The sequence below is a fragment of the Branchiostoma belcheri genome, unplaced genomic scaffold, assembly GCF_001625305.1.
Source record: "Branchiostoma belcheri isolate BF01 breed outbred unplaced genomic scaffold, Haploidv18h27 scaffold111, whole genome shotgun sequence".
In the NCBI taxonomy this organism is placed as follows: Eukaryota; Metazoa; Chordata; class Leptocardii; order Amphioxiformes; family Branchiostomatidae; genus Branchiostoma; species Branchiostoma belcheri.
In genome coordinates, this window is record NW_017802503.1 from 982,828 (window position 1) to 1,004,744 (window position 21,917).

Sequence of the window (21,917 nt, forward strand, 5' to 3'; positions counted from 1 at the left end):
CCCCTGTGAGATCTTTCATGCCTAGCTCATTGAAAATTTGAAAATCTCGAAATATATTTTTTACATCTCGAAATAAATCTCCATATTTTTTTCATCTCGGAATTTAAAAAAAAAAGTCGTGTCACAGTGTTTATAATTTGAGATCTTCGTTGAATTGACCCAAATATGAATAAACAATCAAAATAGAGCGACAAAAAAGACAATAAATTCCCACGATTGCTACACGCCAGGCTACTTCGGAAAAAGGTCAACATTTAAATACCGATGTTGATGGCAATTGTGCGCCTTGTGTACCGACAAAAAGACCGTTTATCCTGTTCCACTTGCAATTGTGCCACCTAAAGCAAAATCACCGATAGATTTATGATAGTGAGGATAGAAACTGCAACAAAAGTGTGAAATTTAAACCACCGTACCTCCTGTAGTCCCAGTCTGGGGCTGCTGCTGCCTGCCGGCCGAGCTCGACATGATGTTAGTCTGCAGGGTTCTGAACAGCAAAACGTGTCCTACACCAGACAAAACGCGACCTAAGTAAGACAGAAAGCGTCCAACTCAAGGCAAAATACGCCCTACACCAGACAAAATACGCCCTACACCAGACAAAACGCGTCCTGTACAAGACTAGACGTTTTTTTTTTGTTTACGCCCGACTCAGTACCCAAACTAATCCGTACCTCTGACTACTGAAACCAACAGAAAAGGCGGCAAATGTCATTGAAAAGTCGAGACAAATTATATGAAATTTGATCACTTCGACACGATGTAATACTTAAACATGCTTTTTTATGTTTACCTTTTCTGAGAAATCTCATTGTTATTTATTAATTTCAGGTCATTTGGTTTCAGCACCAGGGCTCCAGATCCAAAAATGTATATCTTTTGCCTGAAAATGGCCAACAACAAAAAAAGAAAAGAAAAAAAATTTAAAGGCCTGCTTCAAATAAATTTAAAAAAAACGTCTGGGGTATTTGCCAATTCTACCGCCATGCCAAATTTCAGGTGAAATTTGGCTGAAAAATGAGAGAGTTGAATCCCTTTAAAGAAAGGGCAGGAGGGGGAGGAGAAGGCAGCGAAACATGAGAGAAGCCATAACAACATTATAAATTTACATAGTAATCGTCAACAGTAAAAAAACTCATCTTTGTATAAAGTTCAGTATTAAGCATTTATTATTTTTGGACAAGATGTGATTATTATGTTAGGTATTTAGTAATTTATTTTTGGATTAATTTGGAGCCAGTTTGTTCGTATGTCTGTGTGTGTCTTTATATATAATTTGCAATAATAGTATGAGACTAATCTAAAATCACGTGACACATTACACACCCACCAGCTAAATAGGCCAATCCCGAGCTGTATAAGAAAACTGAAGGAAATTAAAGGACATGTCTACTGATTTTTGATGTCTAATGTTTATTGTTTGACTTGGTTTCGTATTGTTTTGTATTATCATTTCAGGAGGACAACTTGTAAAGGCGTTGATACACCTGTTTTGTCCTCCCTTCCACTTGTTTTTGCTTGTGGTAAATTCAAATAAAGAAATAAAGAAAAGAAAGAAATTAAGTATGATTATTCTTATTTCATACACTTAAGCTTACAATAACATGCATTACCATAGCTCTTGGGCTAGGGAAGACGTGATATGAGTCTGGGCCCCCTAGCAGCTTCTTCTAGACTGCAGGGTAGTTTGTTTTCTAAGAAGATTTTGTTACCCACCATGACCTATTAGGTAAGAAAAGGAAGGGATATGGTTGGCCTTTACCATAAGTACATTAGATTCCAATATTATGCCCTCACCCCATATAAAACAACACAAAAATTCATATGACACAACTTTTGAGACATACAAGTGAAAAACGTTTTAATCAATACACAATGGAAGCAGCAGGAGACATAAAATGACTTTGCCTATGTAACATCAAATATCCTATGTGTTTTCTGTTTAGAACTGCCCAAACTTAACCTCGAGTAGTCTGGTCTCCATCAGACTTCTTTTGCGGGCTGAATAAATCGTAGAAATCGGCCTAAAAAGGGTATTAATTGGCGAGAGAAGGTAGTCGGCCATTGACGATCAAATTGGCCTGCAAGAATCGTCAATAGCTGGCTACCTCCTCTCGCCAATTAATACCCCTTTTAATCCGATTTCTACGATTACTCAACCTGCAAAAGAAAAAATCTGGTGGAGACTCGAGTACTTCCAAACTGGAACAATATCATACAACAGTACATTAGTTAGACACAGGCGCTCAAAATTCACTGTTGACGGACCAAGAACATGAAAGGGAAATGGCTATTTTTTTTTCATTCAACTCAACACTTTGTACATTTTCAACCGGAATGGATTGTTCAGGTCAAGAGACGTTACGAAAGAGTAAATTGAACAACAGGTGGTTGGAAGTCTGTATCAACCCCCGTCCCGGCTCTCTTTTCTTCCATGCAAGTTTTCTTTTCTGGCAACTCTTTTGAGCTGCTATTACAATTTTTCCTTCCACCCATTTTTTTAAATCCAATTTTAACGCCATTTTCCCCGAAACGGGGTTTAGACATGCTTGCATCAAATGCTAGTCTTTTTTTTTGGCAAAATTTTGAACGTTTTATCCGTTTTCGTCCCTCCCCATATATCTTGGTCCGTCAAGTCGAAGTTTCGGCCAGGAACATGTAACGGTAACGACAATCTAAACTTCAGAAGTTCAAACATTGAGATTCATGAACTGATGGAAGGAAACAAACCGAAAACATGTTTAGACTTAACTTTAGATCCAACACAAACAATTCTCTCACCTAGAGCTTTCAACCAGTCACTCTGGTCTTCCTCAGTAGACTGACCCACTGAACCGCGACGGGGGCCGACATCGTCTACCAGATACCTTTGACACAGTGTTGACGTCACACTTCAAAGAAGCCACGTGACAAGCCTCACTTGGTCAGTCTACTGAGGAAGACCAGAGTGACTGGTCGAAAGCTGTTGGTGAGAGAACTTTCTTTGTCTTGGATCAAAAGTCTTAACTCTAAACATGTAACTACAAACATAGATGAACTTTCATGATAGAAACCGAAAACATAATGACATTGACTTTGTGAATGTTTGTTTGTTTGTTTGTTTGTTTGTTTTTAACATTACGCATCATCTGTTGATGACCCCTCCGACTCTCTCAATGTCGCTGACGAAGAGTCTGAGTCCGTCGGAGGGGGGAGGTGTGATTGACGGAGTGGCCCGAGGGGGGAGGGGGGTGGCACACGTCATGGTGATCTTCGGCACCGAAATCGTAGACGTCGATTCGGCATCGTCTGCGTCGTTTAGCGCTTTCGGCATGGGCGTGTTGGCGCGAAGCGATTCCGAATCAGGTACGGAGAGCAGGCTTCTATTGTCAATGTCCTGGGCAACCCTCCCGTACCCTCCTCTGTACAGCTCCGTCGTCTCGGAGTTGGTGGTTGTCGTGTGGAGGTTGGGAGGAGGTTGTACGATCTCGGACTGGTTGATGCTGATCATGGTGATGGGCTTGGGCATAGACTCCGCGTCGGAGTCGCTAGAGGGCGTCTCATCCTCGGTCACCCTCATGGTGAACGTCTCGTCCCAGATCGCCGGCGTTTTCATCATCATCACCTGTTGTTGTTTCCGTGTGATGTCCGCATGATGGTGCACGCCGCTAGTGTCTGTGTTGCGGGAGTGCCCGGTGCTGTCCGAGTTACGCGTGGCGATCCCGCTGTCAGGGCGGTTGTAGTCGCCCGCTTGTCGTTTTAGGTTCGCCTTGTACTCCGCGCTAGCCGGGCTAGGCGGGGGGTTGCGGTGGCCCGGCACCTGGCCTAGTAGCCGCTGCGGGTCCCGGTATCTCAGGTGCGCCTCCGTGGCGCTTTCCTCGCTACCTGTGTAGTGATAGACATGTAAGAATTAGGAGGAGCGAGTAGAAAAAGATACGTCTTATTAGGTCGTGTGGCGTAGCGGCAGAGTGCTCGACTCTGAACCCAGAGTTCCCGGGTTCGAGTCCTAACATGCCACCGATCTTGGGAAAGGCACCGTGCCCTTGGGAAAGGCACTTGACACGACTTTCCTCATTTAACTCAAGTGAAAATAAGTAATGTCTTGTTCCGTATTTGTCCTCTTCGTTGGTGACGGTATAAAATAACTTGATATAACTTGAGTGTGCCGTCACCATGTCTAGTCATGAAAATGTTGGAATAATAATACGATAATAATAATAAACCAGTATTACCTCTCCGTCTCCGCATGCCGTGCGTTCTCTCCACGTACACGATGTGGTTCCCGCTCTTTCCCTTATTGGGGTTCCCGTTAATCGTTCTCGTTAAGTAATCCTGGTCCGACTGTAGGACCGACGGCAAGCTGGACCTGTATTTCTCTCGGTCTTGTTTGTCGAAGTATCTCTTTGCCACGGAGTAGCCGTTTTTGGACGCCATCTGTTGGTGGATGTGCGATTTGTCCACCACGTAGCGTTTCTGTCCCGGCGACCACCGGGAACGAGAACCCTCCTCGGGTAATGACGTATCTTTCAAACCGTCCAAACTGTCGCTACTCTCGTTCCCGGAGTCCCGCCCGTGCCTGTCCCTGGCCCTTCTCGTCTTCTGTTGCGGATTGGACAGTCTTTTCACACGAATGGCGTTACTGTTACTGTTGTTGTTGTCAGAACTGGACTTGGAACTGGACGAATTGGAGAACACTTTTCCCAGCTCGGACCGTATGGAACTCGACGTGTCCTCGGACGACACGCCCGACAGGTTGGCGGGAAAATCTCCGTTCAGCACGACGCCGTTTTCACTCATAACCGTCTTGATCTCGTCCTCGGACCTGTAAAAAATCAACAACAAACAAACTTTGAAGCTTTATTTGATAGAACAACATGGCAGGCAAGAGCCCTTCGCCCGTGGGTCTAAATCACCGCTACGGGGAGACTAGCACGGGGGGAGTTTGGCTGGCCCTTACAAGTTCTAGGGCCGGCCAAATTCACCTGTAAAAAGAACAAAACAAGACTGGCAATGAAAACATACATTGCCATGGCGACCGTGGTTGCTGTTAGGGTTATTGTTTGCATGGCACTGTCATCATTTCATGGTATTCAGGAAGACTTGGTACCTGTTACGTCTAGACAGATACAGTACACTCCTCCCCTGAGTGTATCGTGAGCAAGCCACGGGCGGGGTCACAGAAAGTAGGACCATCCAGGGCAGAGAGGTCTTCCCAAGGGTTTCCAGGAATGTGGGCATAGATGTGGGTCAGAGACATGCCTGTGGACATTCCATGCCTGTGGATAAAATGCCTGTACTATTCCTAGAATTCTTGCAAACTGCACACAATACTGTACCATTAGGCTCCTCTCTGAGACGTCGCCAAAAAACAACTTTGAAACTTTATTTGATAGAACAACATGGCAGGAGTAACTCCTGAATTGTGTTGCAATATACAGCAGTCTAAATTTCAGCATCATTAGATTGCAATAGAATACAATAAGTTATTCTTAAACTAGAAAGGTAACATTTGCAAAGCAAATGCATAATGTTTACCTTCGCATATGGTCTGCTCTGTTAATTCTTACTATAAAATTGCAACATTATGTAACCCAACTCCAGTTACCATGGTTAGAGACGTCAACAAATCATGTCATTGGCCAGGTCAGAGGTCAGTGTTTGAGACGGAAGAAGAAGAAGAAGAAGAAACGTAGCAAAAACAATATGTTTTCCTTCAGTAAACATAAATATTTACCTTATAGATGGGATAACAGGTAATGTCGGGATGTTGTTTCTTCCGCTGACGTTTAGGATCTTCTTGTCCTGTACGGAGGCGGTTGGCGCGGGGGCGAGGTGCGCCACCTTGCGGGACTTGCTGCGCTTCAGGTACTGCCGGAAGTTGTTGAAGTGGCCCGCGCGGTGCTCCTGGGACGGCCGGCGGGTCAGGTACTTCCCCGTCAGCCGGCCGAAACTCTCCCCCTGGGGCGGCTGGAGGGGGGAAATTGAATGCGAAAATGTTATGATTCGTTCAAAAATGACACAAATGCACAGACATGCTCCCATACACACAAACACACTAACTACTACTACTACTACTACTACTACTGCTACTACTACTACTGCAACTACTACTACTACTACTACTACTACTACTTCTACTACTTCTACTGCTACTACAACATACCGGAGCCTGCGGTGTCTCGCTGCTCTTCCCGTCCACCATGACCAGCTGTTGTTGTTTCACCGCCTTCCGCGGAGACTCCAGCGCCACAGACGGGACCACCACCACGATTTGTCTGTTGGGACATGGAGAAGCATTTTTACCTCCATGAAAAATGGAGGTATTGTTTTTGGCGTGTCTGTCTGTGTGTGTGTGTGTGTGTGTGTGTGTGTGTGTGTGTATGTGTTTCCGCACATTTGTAGTCAGCATAACTTCATAACGCCTTTATGGATTATGATGATATTTGGTATGTTGGTAAGTCTTAGGAAGACAAAGGTCAAGGTCAAATATGGGCTCCTGTTGGATGACCTTGGTACTGCAGCAGAACTTCCGGTTTTTGAATCTTTTGTCCTGAACATGCTATGGTCTTGACTTTTTGGTGACAGATAGCTTTCTCTGTCAGGAATAACTGGTGTGAGTTTGGTCCCCCTAGCAGTTTGTTCTGGAACTGCAGGGCACTTTCTGGCGAAATGTTCAAAAGCCAATAAGTCCAGATAGGAACAACATATTTTCATAATTTTTGGTGCGTAGGTAGCTGAGAGAGAGATGTACATAATTACATGCAAATTATGCAAATGAGGACTTTATTTGCATAATTATTGAGGAAATTCTATAATTACAGTGTTTTACATTATACTACTTTCATACATGTAATGTATGTAACTATGGCAGGCGGAACATCAACAGATACTAATTATGCAAATGATGAACTAATTTGCATAATAAATGCGAAAATTCTATGATTTCCTAATGGTAAATGATGGGAATGTCATACTCGGGACATCTGTAAGTTTATCAAAAGTTAACATAACAATGCATATATTATGTTAATGCAGAGGTCATTTACATAATTAAAGAAGAAATTTACATGTACATATCAAGCCCATATTTCATGGAGGTATGAGATCTCGGAACTCTTGTTGTTTTAGAATTCCGAACATTTGTTGCTGTGTTTTTTTTTCAACGGAAATCTCTATCAAAGGGCTTAGTCACAAGCTGAAGACATTCTCCTTAACGTACAAATTTATCCGCCTTTTTACTAAAAAGACTGTCTTAGTAATCTCCAAGCAGATTATAAACAAAGTATCAAATGAGCCAGGCATTATCCATTCGCCAGAGAGGGTCCAATACGCCATCAATCCCTCTCTGGCGGCTGCATACTGCCTAGCCAATTTGATACTGTCTTTTGCCACCCTAGGACCTGCTTGGAGATTATGTCTTAGATTCTTGTCAGTAGTTAGTTCTATTACAACCTGCTGCTTGAAAATTAAACGAATTGAAAAACTGTACGACAACTTTTTAATACTAACGAATGTAACCAAGTATAAACGTTAGGCAAGTCTGAAACCGACATAAAATTACATGCTTCCCTAAGTTACTGGTATATCTAGCGGTAAACGTAAGTTGTAGCTAGCAGGCAAATTAAAGGCAATGCTCACCTGGGAGGTCTGAGTACGGTCCCTCCGTCACCCTCACCATCTCGATAACTCCTAATAATGAACATCACAAATACGTTTTAACTGTCGGCACTAACATTTGTCCTTTGTTGTAGTCCAGTATACAACATGTATTAACTATAGAAGGCATAGCCTTTACATCGAAGTCAAGCTCTGAACTACGAATTTCAGTAATGTTTGGCGTGTTACAGCTCTGTAAAACGGCCAGAAAAACAGCTCTGGTATCAGTTGCCTCGTGCAGTTTTTTTGTCCCGTTATTGTGTTAGGCCAATAATAACCACGGAAGCCAATTAAGTACTGAAAAGACGCGGCAAATAGCCGAGCGCGCCGCCCATAGTGTACGGAACAACAGCACATGTCACTCCTGTCAGTATGACGGATGACTTTAGGATAATTAGGCCAAGTAATTTTTATGGATGGCATCAGCGCGCGCATTAATTTTCGCCTGATTTTGGGAAAAAAAAAAGAAATTTTGTTGCCTTCTGACAGCGGTTAACATGCCGAAAATGGGCAAATATGTCAGTTGCCATGCCGGAAGTTGGGTGCCAGATAACTATGAAGACAGGAGACAAAAAAGGCTCTGAATTAACTTTTTGTTTTTTACTTTGATGCAGTGATATGTGATGCTGGCTGTGTATATGTGATGTTCCCACTGAATCAAAAGTATTTGTGCAATGATTGAGTCAAAATTTTAAAATGTAGGAACCTTGTTTCTTTCGGCCCGCCTTGTTTTTTTTCGCCCGCTCGCATTAGATTTGAAATTTGCGGAGGATGTCATTCATAAAATTTACTTGCTGTTGCCTTATACACACACACACAGCAATATTTACACTCTGCCGAACCCCCCACTACATTCACCATTTAACCGATAGAATACGACATAATGATTTTTCGCTAATTGCTTTTTAACGGAATTTTAATTGGGGATTCAACAAAGCAAAATGGCGGCGTGCACATAGCGACGCCATAGTTACTACAGTTCTGATTTTGCGTTCTGCAAACAGTGGCCAATTGACCATTCAATGACACACATGCTCTACTGAGCGCATGTTGGACTGCACTAAAAGCAGAGCAAACTTGGCGGGTGATCTTTGACCTTTTTTGTCGCCCTGCCTGTCACCTTATGTTTACTGTATGTTCGGTCTGTGGCTACCGCTTGTACAAGCGAAAACAAGCAAATGGTCTAGTTGCGCCAAAAAGCAGTTACTAGTCAAGCAACTGGACAATTTTCTTCCCTTTTTTGCATATCAATGAACATTTCGTGCTTATAAACCGGCATTTCTCCTCTGGTCTCTTATTGTCACTGACGAAAGCTACCTGAAACGTCTCTTATTACCTGGATGTCTAACCTTCACCGACGCAAATGGTCAAATTGAACGTGTAGACCCCATTGGTCGTGGGAACCATGCGATACACAAAGCTTGGCCATAGCAAACAACATTAAATATTAAAGGGATAATCCTGTTATTAATGGAACGTTTTCCGATGTGGGTTGTTTAATTTAACATCTCTGTTTGATTTTTTCTTCAGATTGGAATGACAGCCTCGAATTAAGGCACTTGGTGCGACGACAGATGGTTATATTACACTCAACATCCTGTCACACCTAACCCTCACCTAACCTTTGTACATCTCAATGTATTGTAGTGATAATGCCCACACTGTACTTGGGGACAGCGAGTTCCACTCTACGATAGTTACGATAGTCTAGGAATAAACGAGTTTTGAACGCCTCAATCCTTGGTTGATAACTCTGGTACTTGAAGGCATGGCTATTTCCTTTCTCTTCTGGATTGGTATTAGGTACTTAGGAGTTGGTACGTCCACCAGTTTATCAGTAATTTTGTACTCTCCAAGCAGAGGCTGTGGGGGAATCCTGACCCCACGTCGGTGGCCGCGGAGCTTCTCTGGCCAATGGATACTGCCTGGCCAATTTGATACCGTATCAAATCAGGCTGTCTTTTTGCCACCGAGAGGGATCTGCTTGGAGATTAGTAATTTTGTACCTCATGCATAGTCTGAACGTTTTCTTATGTCTTCCGGTGACATCCACGGTAGCGCCCAACTACTTGATGATTACGATATGTATTTTTCTCAATGCAGTTAGGGGCATGTCTTCCAGGGACAGTCAGGCCACTGTAGGTTTCTTTTCATTTCCGTGACACTTGCACACTAACTACATTTTTGTTGTACATGATAATTACATTACGCTACTTACTTGATAGTCATGGGCAGGTCCTTGGGTATCCGCATGTTCTTGCCGGGCGGGCTGCGGTGTCTCCGGGTCATAACCATGTCTGGTACCGGCTGCTCGGGAAGGCTGTGCAGCTCCTTCTTTTTAAGGTTCAGGATCTCTACAATACTGTGGGGAAAAGAACAGGGTGGTAGTTTTGTGGTTAGACCTGTAGTGGTTGAGGAGGTTTTGGGCTCAAGTCTCCGGGTCATCACCATGTCTGGTACCGGCGGCTGCTCGGGCAGGGAGTGGAGTTCCTTCTTCTTCAGGTTCAGAATCTCAACAATACTGTAGAGAAGAACAAGGTGGTAGTTTTGTGGTTAGACCTATAGTGGCTTAGGATCTAAAGGTTCTGGGTTCAAATCCCTGGTCATCACCATGTCTGGTACCGGCGGCTGCTCGGGAAGGGAGTGCAGCTCCTTTTTCTTCAGGTTAAGGATCTCTACAATACTGCGGGGGAGAACAAGGTAGTGGATTTGTGGCCAGGGTTCTTGGCTTAGATCTCTAGCAGACCTCACTATTGTGTGACTATCCTTGGGAAAATTCCTCTCTCGAATCAGGTGAGTGCCTGGATTCTGTTAGGGTCTTAATCTCGGGTAGGATGTAACGCTGGGATCCCATGTTTAAGGAGAGACACAACTAGAGTACATGAAAGAACCCACCACACTTATCGAAAGACGTAGGGGTCCTTCCTGGTGTGATTAGATCAAACCTTTCGAGACAAGTTGCTCTAGACAACCGAATAGTTCTTATCATAAAACATAACATTGAACTTGACAATCAGGAGGCTTTACTTCTCTTATATATATTCTTAAAACTGCGAGTTCACGGTCAAGCTAATCTCACCCCTACCTGTGTAGTTCAAACTCGTTGGGGCTCTGTCTGGCAGGTCTGTTCGGTCTGGGCAGGTGTGGAAGGAACGGCCCCTCCCTCCCCAGCGAACCGCTGTTTGGGTCCCCGTCTGCTGCCGGTGCTCTGTGGAAATAATAATAATACAATAAACAAGAAGCCATAGGCGACAATTCTCCGTGAAGTATTATATATTGCAACAAAAAGAAGTAGCCATTGGCGACAATTCTCTGTGAAGTGTGATAAATCGAACAAAGAAAAATTGTTTAAACGCGCGTCGGCTCAGTCATCTTAAGACGCAACAACCAATCAGAGATGCGAGATGCCTACACGTGACGCGGGAAGGGCGCGCGATGCCCGAAATATTTTTGCGTCAATATTCAGCGCCGTGATTCAAGAGATTAATACCCGGAAACAATTTTTTCTTGTTTTGAACGCATTAACATGCATTTACGCTAATCTAGTATGATTCAGGGTTACTTTTTTTTTAACCTGCCATGGCCAGATTATCTAAAGATGTGTGTATTGTGTGTACAATCTATAGAAAGAGAAATGTACATCAGGTCCGATCATCCGATTTTCACGTTTCGGTTTTTTGGACTCGGTTCATGAACGTATTTTGGTTTGGCTGCTGGAATGTGCGAAAAAAATGACTCCCGGGACTGTCTACAGGGAACACTCGCACATTCGCGGTGTATCAGGACAGCGCGACTGGTCGTCATTAGCGCAGTAACAGTTGCATAAACGGACGAAACCATTTCAAAGAAATGGGGATGTTTCGAAAATAAGCATTTACTCCAATATCAAAACAGCTACGGTAAAAATAAAAAGACGTGCATCATCCCGGACATAATGCAACACCACATGCGAAATTACACAGAAATGCGACGTACGGAAGAATGCGTTTTGGCTGCGAACATCTTCCAAAAAACTTGGCATCTCTTAACCATGGGCAAAAACATCTGGAACCACTTATAAAAACCACCCCGTATCTGCATGAACTTTTTTGAACCCCACTGCTATTCCAAACAACGCGTTTTTCTGGACCATTCCAATTCGCCTCGTAATTGTAGGGGTGCGTCTGCGATATTACATTGACCGCGAAAGCAGCAACGGCAAAAATACACATTCGTGCATCAACACGGGCATGCCCGCAGACGGCGTATAAAATTGCGTGCCGATTACACAAAGAGAACCCAGTGTTTTGACTGCGAACATGAAAAATCAGCCGATTACAACACTCCGTCCGGAGGTCCTGACCTCCTTCACGGAGTAATAACTGTTCTCAGGTACCAATCTGCGGCTATATGCCTAAAGGATCGGTACACCAAATCAGTATGAGTCCTTAATGTTCTTGTACAGTCTGTATCTGTATCAGTATAGCGGATATAACCGCCCTTCGGCGTAACACACCAGCTTTGCAGTTACTTTTCCTTGTGTCTTCTTGCCTGGTCTCGTGGGCCTCAGTTCTGCTGGAAGTATAACCTGACGTCGTCTAACAGACAGACAGTCCAGAAGACCTCCTTGGCGCGAGCTTTTTTGCTAAAGGCGATGTTGAGGGCCTTTTGTGCGAGTATCTGCGCCCGTGTGGAACACAATGGTTAATCCGGGTTGAGACGGTGAGCCATTCTGTACTTCTGACTGCTGTTTGGAAGGCTCTTAGAGAAAGTGCCAAAGCCAGGGCCGCCACAAGGGCTCTTCACCGCCTGGAGTGTTTTATACAGGATGTTGATGGTACTTGAGTGTTCAAGGGCAGCAGTTATGCAGTGAATGGCCTGGATGCCAGGCCGTATCGTATTCAGAACCTTGCCTATCTACTAGTATATAATTCTATATGGTTGAATTGGTTAGGATCAGGCACGGTTCTGGATAGCCTTCGCGAATTAATTCAAAAACCCAAATTAGCACCAGGCTAGGCTCTGGATATCCATAACTGAGCATGGTGCTGAATAAAGCACGGTTCGGACGACGTCGAAAATCGAACTACATTTACACTCAAAAACAGAATACTGGCAGTATTATATCCCTTATGCAGTTGTAAGAGAATTTTCTACACACATGCACACACACATACACAAAGACACACACACATGCACACACATACACACCACACACACACACACACACACGCACACACACCACACACACACACACGCGCGCACACACACACACACACACACACACACACACACACACACACACACACACACACACACACACACACACACACACACACACACACACACACACACACACCACACACGTTGTCTGCCTGTGGTTGACCCAGAGAACAACTAACAGGATCATACGAACTCGACATGTTCAAGAGCTCAATGGGCAAACTTGGCATATCTTTGTGTGAACTTGATCTCTATGACTTCAATAGCTGCATATAAATTCATTGTTTGGCTGCCTCCATGCTTTTCTTTCACCAGGAGTGGAGAGCTTTGCAAGTGATGGAAACGCTATGTGGTTACGATTATGTTTGGTTCGATAGGGTTTCTATATGTATAGACGATTTCTTTGTAGTACATCGTGCTTGTAATAGTACTAGAGAAGCTTATGAAATTGAATTTTTGTTCCGAAAGCATCTATATTATATGACCGGTATAACAGCCACTCGACGTAATACAATTTCAATGACATACGTGTGACCAAATACACACATCTCACGAAAGTTGGACATTGTCGGTTAGTTGCCAAGTGCTTTACATTTCCAGTTTCTCTGATTTGTGTTCATTTTAATACACACGTCTATATTTGACCTGCTAGATGTTCACAAGCAAATATAGATGATTCTAGCCTTCAAAATGCAACATCATGAGTGCTTGGAAGTAGGAGGGCAACATTACATCGCTTTTCAAACAGGTGCAAAAAACCTACCTGTGTCTCGGTACCGGTATGGACGGTAACGTCGACTTGGCTCCAGCTAGCGTTGTCTTCTTCTTCGTTCTGGCAAAGATCTTTTCTTGCAACACCTGGCGTCCCTGCAAGGACAAGAACGTACAAAATCTTCAAGACATCGTCTAAATGTACGAAGAAGACAAGACGAAGTCGCTAAGGATACCAAGATGTCTTAAAACAAGCTCACCGTTTTCAGACCCCCTACTGTCTGCCAAGGTTCAATCCATCATATCTGTAACGCAGTACTGTTACAGAGATAGCTTTAAAGACTGCTGAATACACTGCCTATAAAAACAACAAACTACAGTCTATAGACCCCGGACAGTTGATGAGGCACCGTTACTTTGTAGCATTCTTCTGACAGTATCCAGACAACAATAGGGTCCATCAATCGGCTTTATAGGGTTAGAGGGTAAACAAGATGGGGGTAAAGATACACTATACAATCACGCAGGGGACACGCCGGGCTTTATTCCCCGACAGCGGCGCCGGCTTCTGTGACACGCGGGAGAGCCTAGAACACGGGACAGCGACGGTACATGTAGGTCTGTAATTACCAATGGTTTAATCTCCAAGCAGATCCTAGGGTGTTATAAGACAGTATCAAATTGGCCAGGCAGTATCCATTGACAAGAGAGGGTCCAATATTCTTGGGTGGCGTATTGGACCATGTCTGGGCAATGGATGCTGCCTGGCCAATTTTATACTGTCTTATGTCATCCTAGGATCTGCTTGAAGATTACCAATGGTTCTGGTCTACTTGGCCACGCTTAGAGTGTTGGCAAAATCTCTGAGGTGTTGAACATCTTGTTGGAATGTGTTTGTCTACTCGGTATAGCCACAGCGCACACTTAGCCAAATGCCAGGTTTCTGGTTTGAGCAACGATTGCATTTTAGTACTGGGTTGTACATGTACAATGAATATAATCTACATCTATGCTAGTTTGTTAGTAATTTATGGTACGTATGTTGTAGATGAACAATTTTCTGACAGTAGCTTGTTTCCTTCAACCTTCAAGTGTCTCATTCCTCTATAGCATCAATCGGGTACAGTCCAACCATCACTGTAAGTGTCAAACTACCCTCAAGTTCACTACTCCATATCCTGTGTATTTTTGAAATCTTGCTATATGTATTACCATTCTGCCTGTCAATCGTTCCCCACACACGTGTTGTCTACCTAAACAGACACACAAACCCACAGCTAAGCCACCCAATAAAATGTTATGCATATGTATGACGCTGTCACAGTATTCCGTAGCATATGACTCAGCATACTGCCATACATGAATTGAAATAGTACGGCATAGCATCGGCATTAGACTCTGGGTGCGTATCCTACACTTGCAATATATCATTTGGGAACTGTAACCCAAGGCAACGGAGCCATGCTTACATTGTTGGTTTTGGGACTTGCCTACGTGACAAATTGATCGTCAACTCATGGAAGCCAAGTAATCGTCAAAACCGTTATAAATCGTACAGTACACTCACAGGCAAAGAGATACATCTTAATATAGAGAAATTTCCATAGGGACACTGTACCTTAGCCTCCGTAGCAGGCTTATAGAAGTGGGGGTTTGGTGGTCTTCGGCTGTTTTCTGATTAGCCCAGTTCTATAAATCGGGGGTAATTCAACCAGGTCGGCTATGTTGTCTATATGCAGTTAGAAAATAGCACATAAAAGCTCCCAAAGACCCTGAAGACCCCCACCCCCCAAAAAAGCCCCAGTTTAGTATGGAGTCTCCCAGTCTGTATACCCCCAGCACTGAGGAACAATAGTGTCAAGGGCTTGTGGCCGGAAGTGGTTCACGTCGCATGGGGTATCATAAACAGTCAACAACATGTTTTTCACTTCCAACTTCTTCCGTCACTCACAAATACAACCAACTAGAAATAGGGCTAGACTTAAGCACCTGCCTGCTGCACTAGGGCCACATGCCTGTACGCCTACAAATCACAATGTTGGTAAAGCACGATTACTACTGAAATAACGGCACATTTGTGGCTTACGACGTGGTCAAATTCGTCATAGGTCGTCGTATTTCGTACGATTTTGATGCACACTTTTCAGCCAGGCTACGACAGAGAGCCAACCGACAGAGCAAGAACCTAAAACAGCCTTTCCGTAACAAGACAAATGGATTTTGTAAGACACTTGCACAACAATCCCACGAATGGCCTCAGTTTGTGATTGTAAGACAATCTTACGACGAAAGTGACCAGGACCTTAACAATAGTCACCTCTCTGCACATGATGAAACTCCCAGCCATTTCCAACAGTAGTCGGTAACAGTTCTCCTTCAGGCCTACAGGTCTAAATCCCCTCCAGGTCTATACCTTTAGCTTTAGCTTCACAGCTCTGAAGACTTAATAAGTCGTCTTGGTGACCGGTTTGACAGCAGCAAATTGATGATTTCCCAAACGTGTCATCAGTAATAGAGTGTCAACATGTTTATAGGGTCAACCTTTATGAATCTTCATAAGCCCCTTAGAGAGACGTAAATACACCCTAATCAGCCAAAAATAGAGCTGAAGTCGACAGCATGAGTCTAGTTCGATACCTTTTCTTTTGCGAGGTGAGGTGCCGAGAAAATGATCCTAGCTCGCCATCTGAATACTACGATCAGTCCATGTCCTATTTCCTTAGTTTCTCTTTAGCTTTAACCAGATGTTTCAACTCTCAAAGAGATCGGTCCCTTTCTAGATTGGGGATATACTATGGAGGTTAAGGTTAGGAAAGAATTACTAACAAAGATGACCCACGACAGCTCATGAAAGTTGTTGACAATGTAGGTCACTAAATGTGTTTCCAACTTCCAACTAAAAGAGTTAAGACGGCCGCTCCATCTAGAGTATATACAAAGTAGAGTAGTAGATCTACTGTATATTGCACACTGTAGCGGTGCCAACCTGTTCTTGGACCCAGATTCCGAGGACAGGTCAAACACCTTATCGCCATCTTAGAATACCACAACCAGTCAATGTCCTATTTCCTTAGTCCCCCAGTTCCTCTTCAACCATAGGTTTCAACTCTCAGAGAACTCAGTCCCTTTCTAAATTGGGAATATACTATGGAGGTAAACTTAGTAAGAACGACTAACATAAACAGCTAATGTACTAGGTTGTTGACAATGTAGGTCACTAAAAGTGTGTCCAACGTCAGTATTAGCTGACCTAAAAGAAGTACATTGTACAACGGTCCTATCTAAAGTACATACACAGTATTAGATCTACGTATACTGTGCACTGTAGCGTAGCCAACCTGTTCTTTCCTGGTCCTGCCCACCAGACCTCGCCGTCTGTTCTTCGCCCCAGATTCCGAGGACAGGTCGAACACCTTATTGCACCTGACTGTGGTGTACTCCCGGAGGATTAGCTGCTGCATGGAGCAGGTAACCAGGTCTTCCTCAGGCGGCCGCTATCTACGGTGTTCCCTTTCGCTACCCGATCTCCTCCAACCCTCCCTCTGACTGTCCTCTTTAAGTACATCTCCAGTAGCGAGTTTTACACTGTGAAGTACGTTCTACGTAGAAGCTGCAGATGAGCAAGATCTTCCTTGTACGGCGTTTGAGCGAGCGCGGTTTACAGGGAAGTTATACTAGTATGTCGCAGCAGGAACAGTTCCAAACTGTGGTTCTTTACTCCTACCAGTCCGTGTAAATCATGCAGATTGGGTTTGAAAGCAATCCCGGCTGTTGAGAGACACCGGACACCGATTGTTTTGTTGTCCGGCTGCAAGCGAATCCCCGCGTAAGTTTGGACAGGAACCGGAGCCGGGTGGTAGCCATGGATCGGGTGGTGAGGCGAGCAGATCGTCAACAGGCAAACAAACTCCGCCCGCTGTTTATATCTCATGTTCGGCGGAAAACGTAAACTTGTCGCGACCCCCTGGGCTAAACACGCGCCTCCCTTACACACCCGTGTCGCCACTCACATAAACCCACCGCCTTCCTCTCAGCAAATATTCTAATTTGAGGAAACCAAACCCTAATTGCTTTTAAATCGTCCGTAATACTGCCCGAGTATTGACATTGCAAACACTATATGTTGTATGAAGGGAGCTGTCCCCTCAGGTATGCTTTGTCCCGTCACGGCTTAGATAAACTGTTTTGAACACTTCTAATATGTCCCGTCTAAAGTTTACCTACCATGCCTGATCGACGGGAGTCAGGTCACGGGTGAACTCTCCCAGTGTGTGCGTGGGAAGGATTGTATTCTGACAAACATAACACTCAGGACCTCCCAATTTCTTTCTTGTATATACTATCAAACGGCCTGGCACACGATATGTCGTAATAGAAACTAGTTCAAGTAATTTCATAAATTTTCTGTGGAGTCAGACGTTTCGGATAACATCCGCTATCTTCGATCGATGGCTGAGAATGAGTCTGAAGACGATAGTATAACCCTTTCAGTACTTATAGTTATAATTGGACACTTTGAGAAAACGGTGCCATTCCGTTAGACGTGGAATTGACATATCATTTATATTTATCTAAATTTGTGACAGACCATACAAACATTGTCTGAAGATGACATTTCTTTCTTTCTTGCAGTGCTCAATATACTCTTATCGGACTAAAACTAGTGGTCGTTTTCCGGAAATTTTTCTGTGGCTTTCTCCCATTATAGATTATTGCTAGTGGAAAAGAAAATTAAGGTAGCTGGTGATGTGGCAGTGGTGAGGAAGATTTCCAAAACATAGACACCTAGATAAGGTAGTCAAATAAAAAACATACCAAGATCTTAGAAAGATCTTAGATCTTAGAAAGAGACTCACCTGTTGTAGTTTGACTTGTCCCTGCATGGCCCCGTCTGTCCGCGTGTTGGATCGCAGGTATGCGTGTGACACGACTCGTGAGGTCCACACGTAGTGAACCACCATCAACCTACAGAGAGAGAAGGGAAACCTTTAAACGACGCAGGCACAGCTAGTTGTCGTAGCGCGTCGTACGATTTTTAATGTCGTAGGATTTTTGATCGAACAGAGTGGAAACTTGCTGCCTGATATGCTTCACGCGGGAGGAACTAAGTCTAAGTAAGTAAGGATCTCTGATGTCGTAGAAGTTTTGATGTCGTAGGATTTTTGATGTAGGATTTTCTTTCTTTCTTTATTGGCAATGGCAATAGATCAATACACAGGTTATCAAGGCAGTGGTGACTGGTATTAGATAACTTACAAATACAAACACTGAGACAAACATGAAATAAAGAAATCTACTATAAATACAAGACCTGAAATAAAGATGACATATTGTAACTGGTTACAAATTACAGTACTATAATACATAATATAAGAAAAATCAAGACATTCCTACCTAGCAGCAAAATGTGCAAAATAATATTTTCAAGCAGGCTGTGACAGAGAACGAAACGTCGACAAGGATCTGGGTCAATCTTTTTCTGTAACAAAACAGCAGAAGTTCAGTGCACGATATACGCACGACTATATCTCAAGAATAATCTCAGTTCAGTGACACAATGTCTGCCGGTTCAGTACCTTTTATATATTTCAGTTTTCGGGCACCCAATGACTGGAAGGTTAACAACATCACAACCGTAAATGCATTTTACCTTCAATACAACCCATAACACCATTGGCTACCAAAGAGTTACAGTTATTTTTTTACTATTCTGTCAGAAACAGGTGCCTTTTGTTGTTTGCGAAGATAGCGGTGAAAAATCTTAGAATGACCAAAACACATGTTTTCGTAAAGAGCTTGAAAGTCATAAAACACGGGTGTGCTTTCCAAGCTCATACAAATCAACAGCTGGCATTTCTGATAGCCCTTCTGGTTTTGACAGTTTATCTATAGGCATTATTTTGTAATGTCTTTCTAAAAGTTTCTCGAAATTTATAATTACAGAGTGCGAGTTGAAAGAATAAATGGTCACAAATAAAACTAAAAGGACCAATGTATATACTTTGGACAGTCCAAAATGACTTGTCACAATTTCTGAAAACACATTTAACATTTTAGGCCTTACACAACTAACGATAACTTCCTGGATACATAACGTCTACAACTTGGAGAAAAAATATACATCTTCTTAAAGAAAAATATATATCTTCTAGCCTCAAAGGACATCTTTGTACAAAACTTGAAGAAAAGAAAACTGGTTTAGCTCACCTGTGTAGTTCTTACTGCACCCACGACGCAAGTCTGTTATCAAATACGTTGTTTTGCCGACGAGATAGACTTTACACTGTTGACCCTGACCCTTTCGCTTGACAATCGCGCGGCGACATTGTTTGAGAACTCTGTGAAAAACGAATTTGTCTTGACTGTGTACATTCTGCGCGCTGTGGTCGTCAGAAATGATCAGAGGAATGACGCAGTGTAATAAGTCCAGGGTGGGCCCGTTACCACGACACGTCGCTATGCCTATGGACTGGACTTGAACCGTGTTACAGGCTTGTTTTCCACTCTCCGCTCTATCCAGCCTAGCCTGGTGATCAGGCCGCTGAGGCTGTCCGTTATCTCGTGTGTGTTAAGAAAATGCAACCCTGCCTAGCCTCGCGCCCAGCGTACGCTTGTGGTTTCGGCATTCATTTAAAAGGGCCGACTGAAAATTAAGATCGACTGCCAGAGGAAAAGTTGTAACATTATTATAACACTCCTGGCTAATCACTGGTTTACAGTAACTGCAAGGTTCTAAATACATGTAGAAGTCCTGATGGTGGAAAGAAGATGCCGGTGTACTCTTGTTTTAAATGACTGGAGGTTGTTGTCAGTGGTCAGGAAGACCACTGCGTTGTCTGCGAGACTGTTCCAGATGTGTACTGCAGTATGTATGGAAGTGCCAACAAACTACCGAGGCCGAAATCACTCCATAGACCGCCTGTACAGAGTGGTTACCAGGCTATATCCGGCCTTGCATCCTCCCAGAGTCTTGGTTACCGGTGTTATAGAGTTAGCCAGCGTGCCGTTGGGGTGAGACAAACGGGGTTGCACCGGGTCAGTTGGGCGGGGAGAATGACTGGGAGATACCCTGTCGTCCCTTTTCTCCCTTCCTGAGAGGACAAGCGGGGTCCGGCCCGGGGTGAATAGGATAGGGTGTCCGGGTAGGTATATGGGATGTCCGGGTATTGTTGTCGCGCTGCCCCCCTGGCGTACGGAGGCAGTGATCCCCGTACCGGGGACACTATAGCAGCGGCTCGGCGGGAGGGCAGCTGGCGGGTTAGGGTGTCCTCAGCGGGCACTCACAGGACAACAAGTGGCTGTAGCTTTACCAGGCTTCGGGAGGCGACTGGAAAGATTAGAAATTGGCCAAATAGAGAGCTAACACGTCAGGAGAGTCGGTCCGCTAGAGTAATAATAGACAGTAGTAATCTGTCTATTTGGCCAATTTCTACTCTTTCCAGTCACCCCCGAAGCCTGGTAGAGGCTAGGGCTTTAGATGCCCCTTGGTCACTTTCTGGCCTTGCTAGCGGCTCTAATGTGCAACCTATCAGATTTTTTGGTGGCTGCTAGACAGTAACAAATTGACAAGTCAGTATCAAATTCGCAAAGCAGCATCCATTTGGCCGGCGAAAAATGAGATACCCGGGCGTAGGGAGGCAGTGATCCTCGTACCGGGGACAATATAGGCGTGGCCCCGCGTTAGGTAGGGTGGCGGGTTTGACTGTCGGGTTAGGATGTCCTCATCGGGCTAGCCTTTACCAGGCTTCGGGAGTGGCAAACTGTTCTCTCCAGCCGACCAAACTCCCCTGACATGCTCTCTCTCTCTATTTGGCCGATTTCTACTCTTTCCAGTCGCCTCCCGAAGCCTGGTAGAGGCGATTATCAGGCACTGATCATCAGCTGTAACCATTGGCCAAAGTAGGATTCGAGCGCGAATCCTTCTCTCGGCGGCAAAAACTCCCTCGGCAGCAAATCGTCCCTCGCGGCGGCATATTACTCGCGTCGCTCACAAAAATAACGCCCACGCCCAACAAGACTGCGAAGGAGGCTAACCATGAGCCACCAAAGCTAATAGCTCCTCTTGTCAATGGTTACAGCCTTGCCACCGTAGGATCTGCTTGGTGACTGACGGGAGCTCGGGTTAGGGTGTCCTCAGCGGGCACTCACCGTAGTCTCCCCCAGACTCCTTTGCAGGCTGAATGAATAGTAAAAATCGGTCTAAAAAGGGCCTATACTTGGCCAGAGGAAATGGCCGGCCAGAGAGGGTTCGTGTAGGCAAACGGACCCTCTCTGGCTGACCATCTTCTCTGGCCAAGTATAGGCCCTTTTTAGACCGATTTCTACTATTTATTTAGCCTGGAAAGAAGTCTGGTGGAGACTACACTCAC

General features: G+C 44.3%; 2 protein-coding genes across 2 annotated transcripts in view; both read right to left on the bottom strand.

Moving 5' to 3' along the window:
• LOC109487617 (collagen alpha-1(I) chain-like) overlaps nucleotides 1-468 on the bottom strand; it is a 5,880-nt gene extending 5,412 nt beyond the window's left edge. The window contains exon 1 of the mRNA XM_019791625.1: nucleotides 417-468. Within this exon, the coding sequence (XP_019647184.1) occupies nucleotides 417-468 (52 nt within the window). The remainder of the gene's footprint in view (nucleotides 1-416) is intronic.
• Nucleotides 469-2,973: 2,505 nt separating this feature from the next.
• Nucleotides 2,974-17,785, bottom strand: LOC109488021. The gene is made up of 9 exons (XM_019792165.1): nucleotides 16,887-17,785; nucleotides 13,601-13,704; nucleotides 10,721-10,843; nucleotides 9,854-9,997; nucleotides 7,618-7,668; nucleotides 6,143-6,254; nucleotides 5,714-5,946; nucleotides 4,212-4,801; nucleotides 2,974-3,864 (listed from the first exon to the last, which is right to left on the bottom strand). The coding sequence occupies exons 1-9, from the start codon at nucleotides 17,007-17,009 to the stop codon at nucleotides 3,125-3,127; spliced, it is 2,220 nt and encodes a 739-aa protein (XP_019647724.1). The 5' UTR covers nucleotides 17,010-17,785; the 3' UTR covers nucleotides 2,974-3,124.
• Nucleotides 17,786-21,917: the final 4,132 nt, after the last annotated feature.

Coding starts and splice junctions, on each gene's coding strand:
- LOC109488021 (XM_019792165.1), bottom strand. CDS start 17,009: ATGCAGCAGCTAATCCTCCGGGAGTACACCACAGTCAGGTGCAATAAG. Junction 7,669..9,853: donor GACCTGCCCATGACTATCAA/GTAAGTAGCGTA, acceptor GTTCATTATTAG/GAGTTATCGAGATGGTGAGG. Junction 3,865..4,211: donor CGGCATGCGGAGACGGAGAG/GTAATACTGGTT, acceptor ATCACTACACAG/GTAGCGAGGAAAGCGCCACG.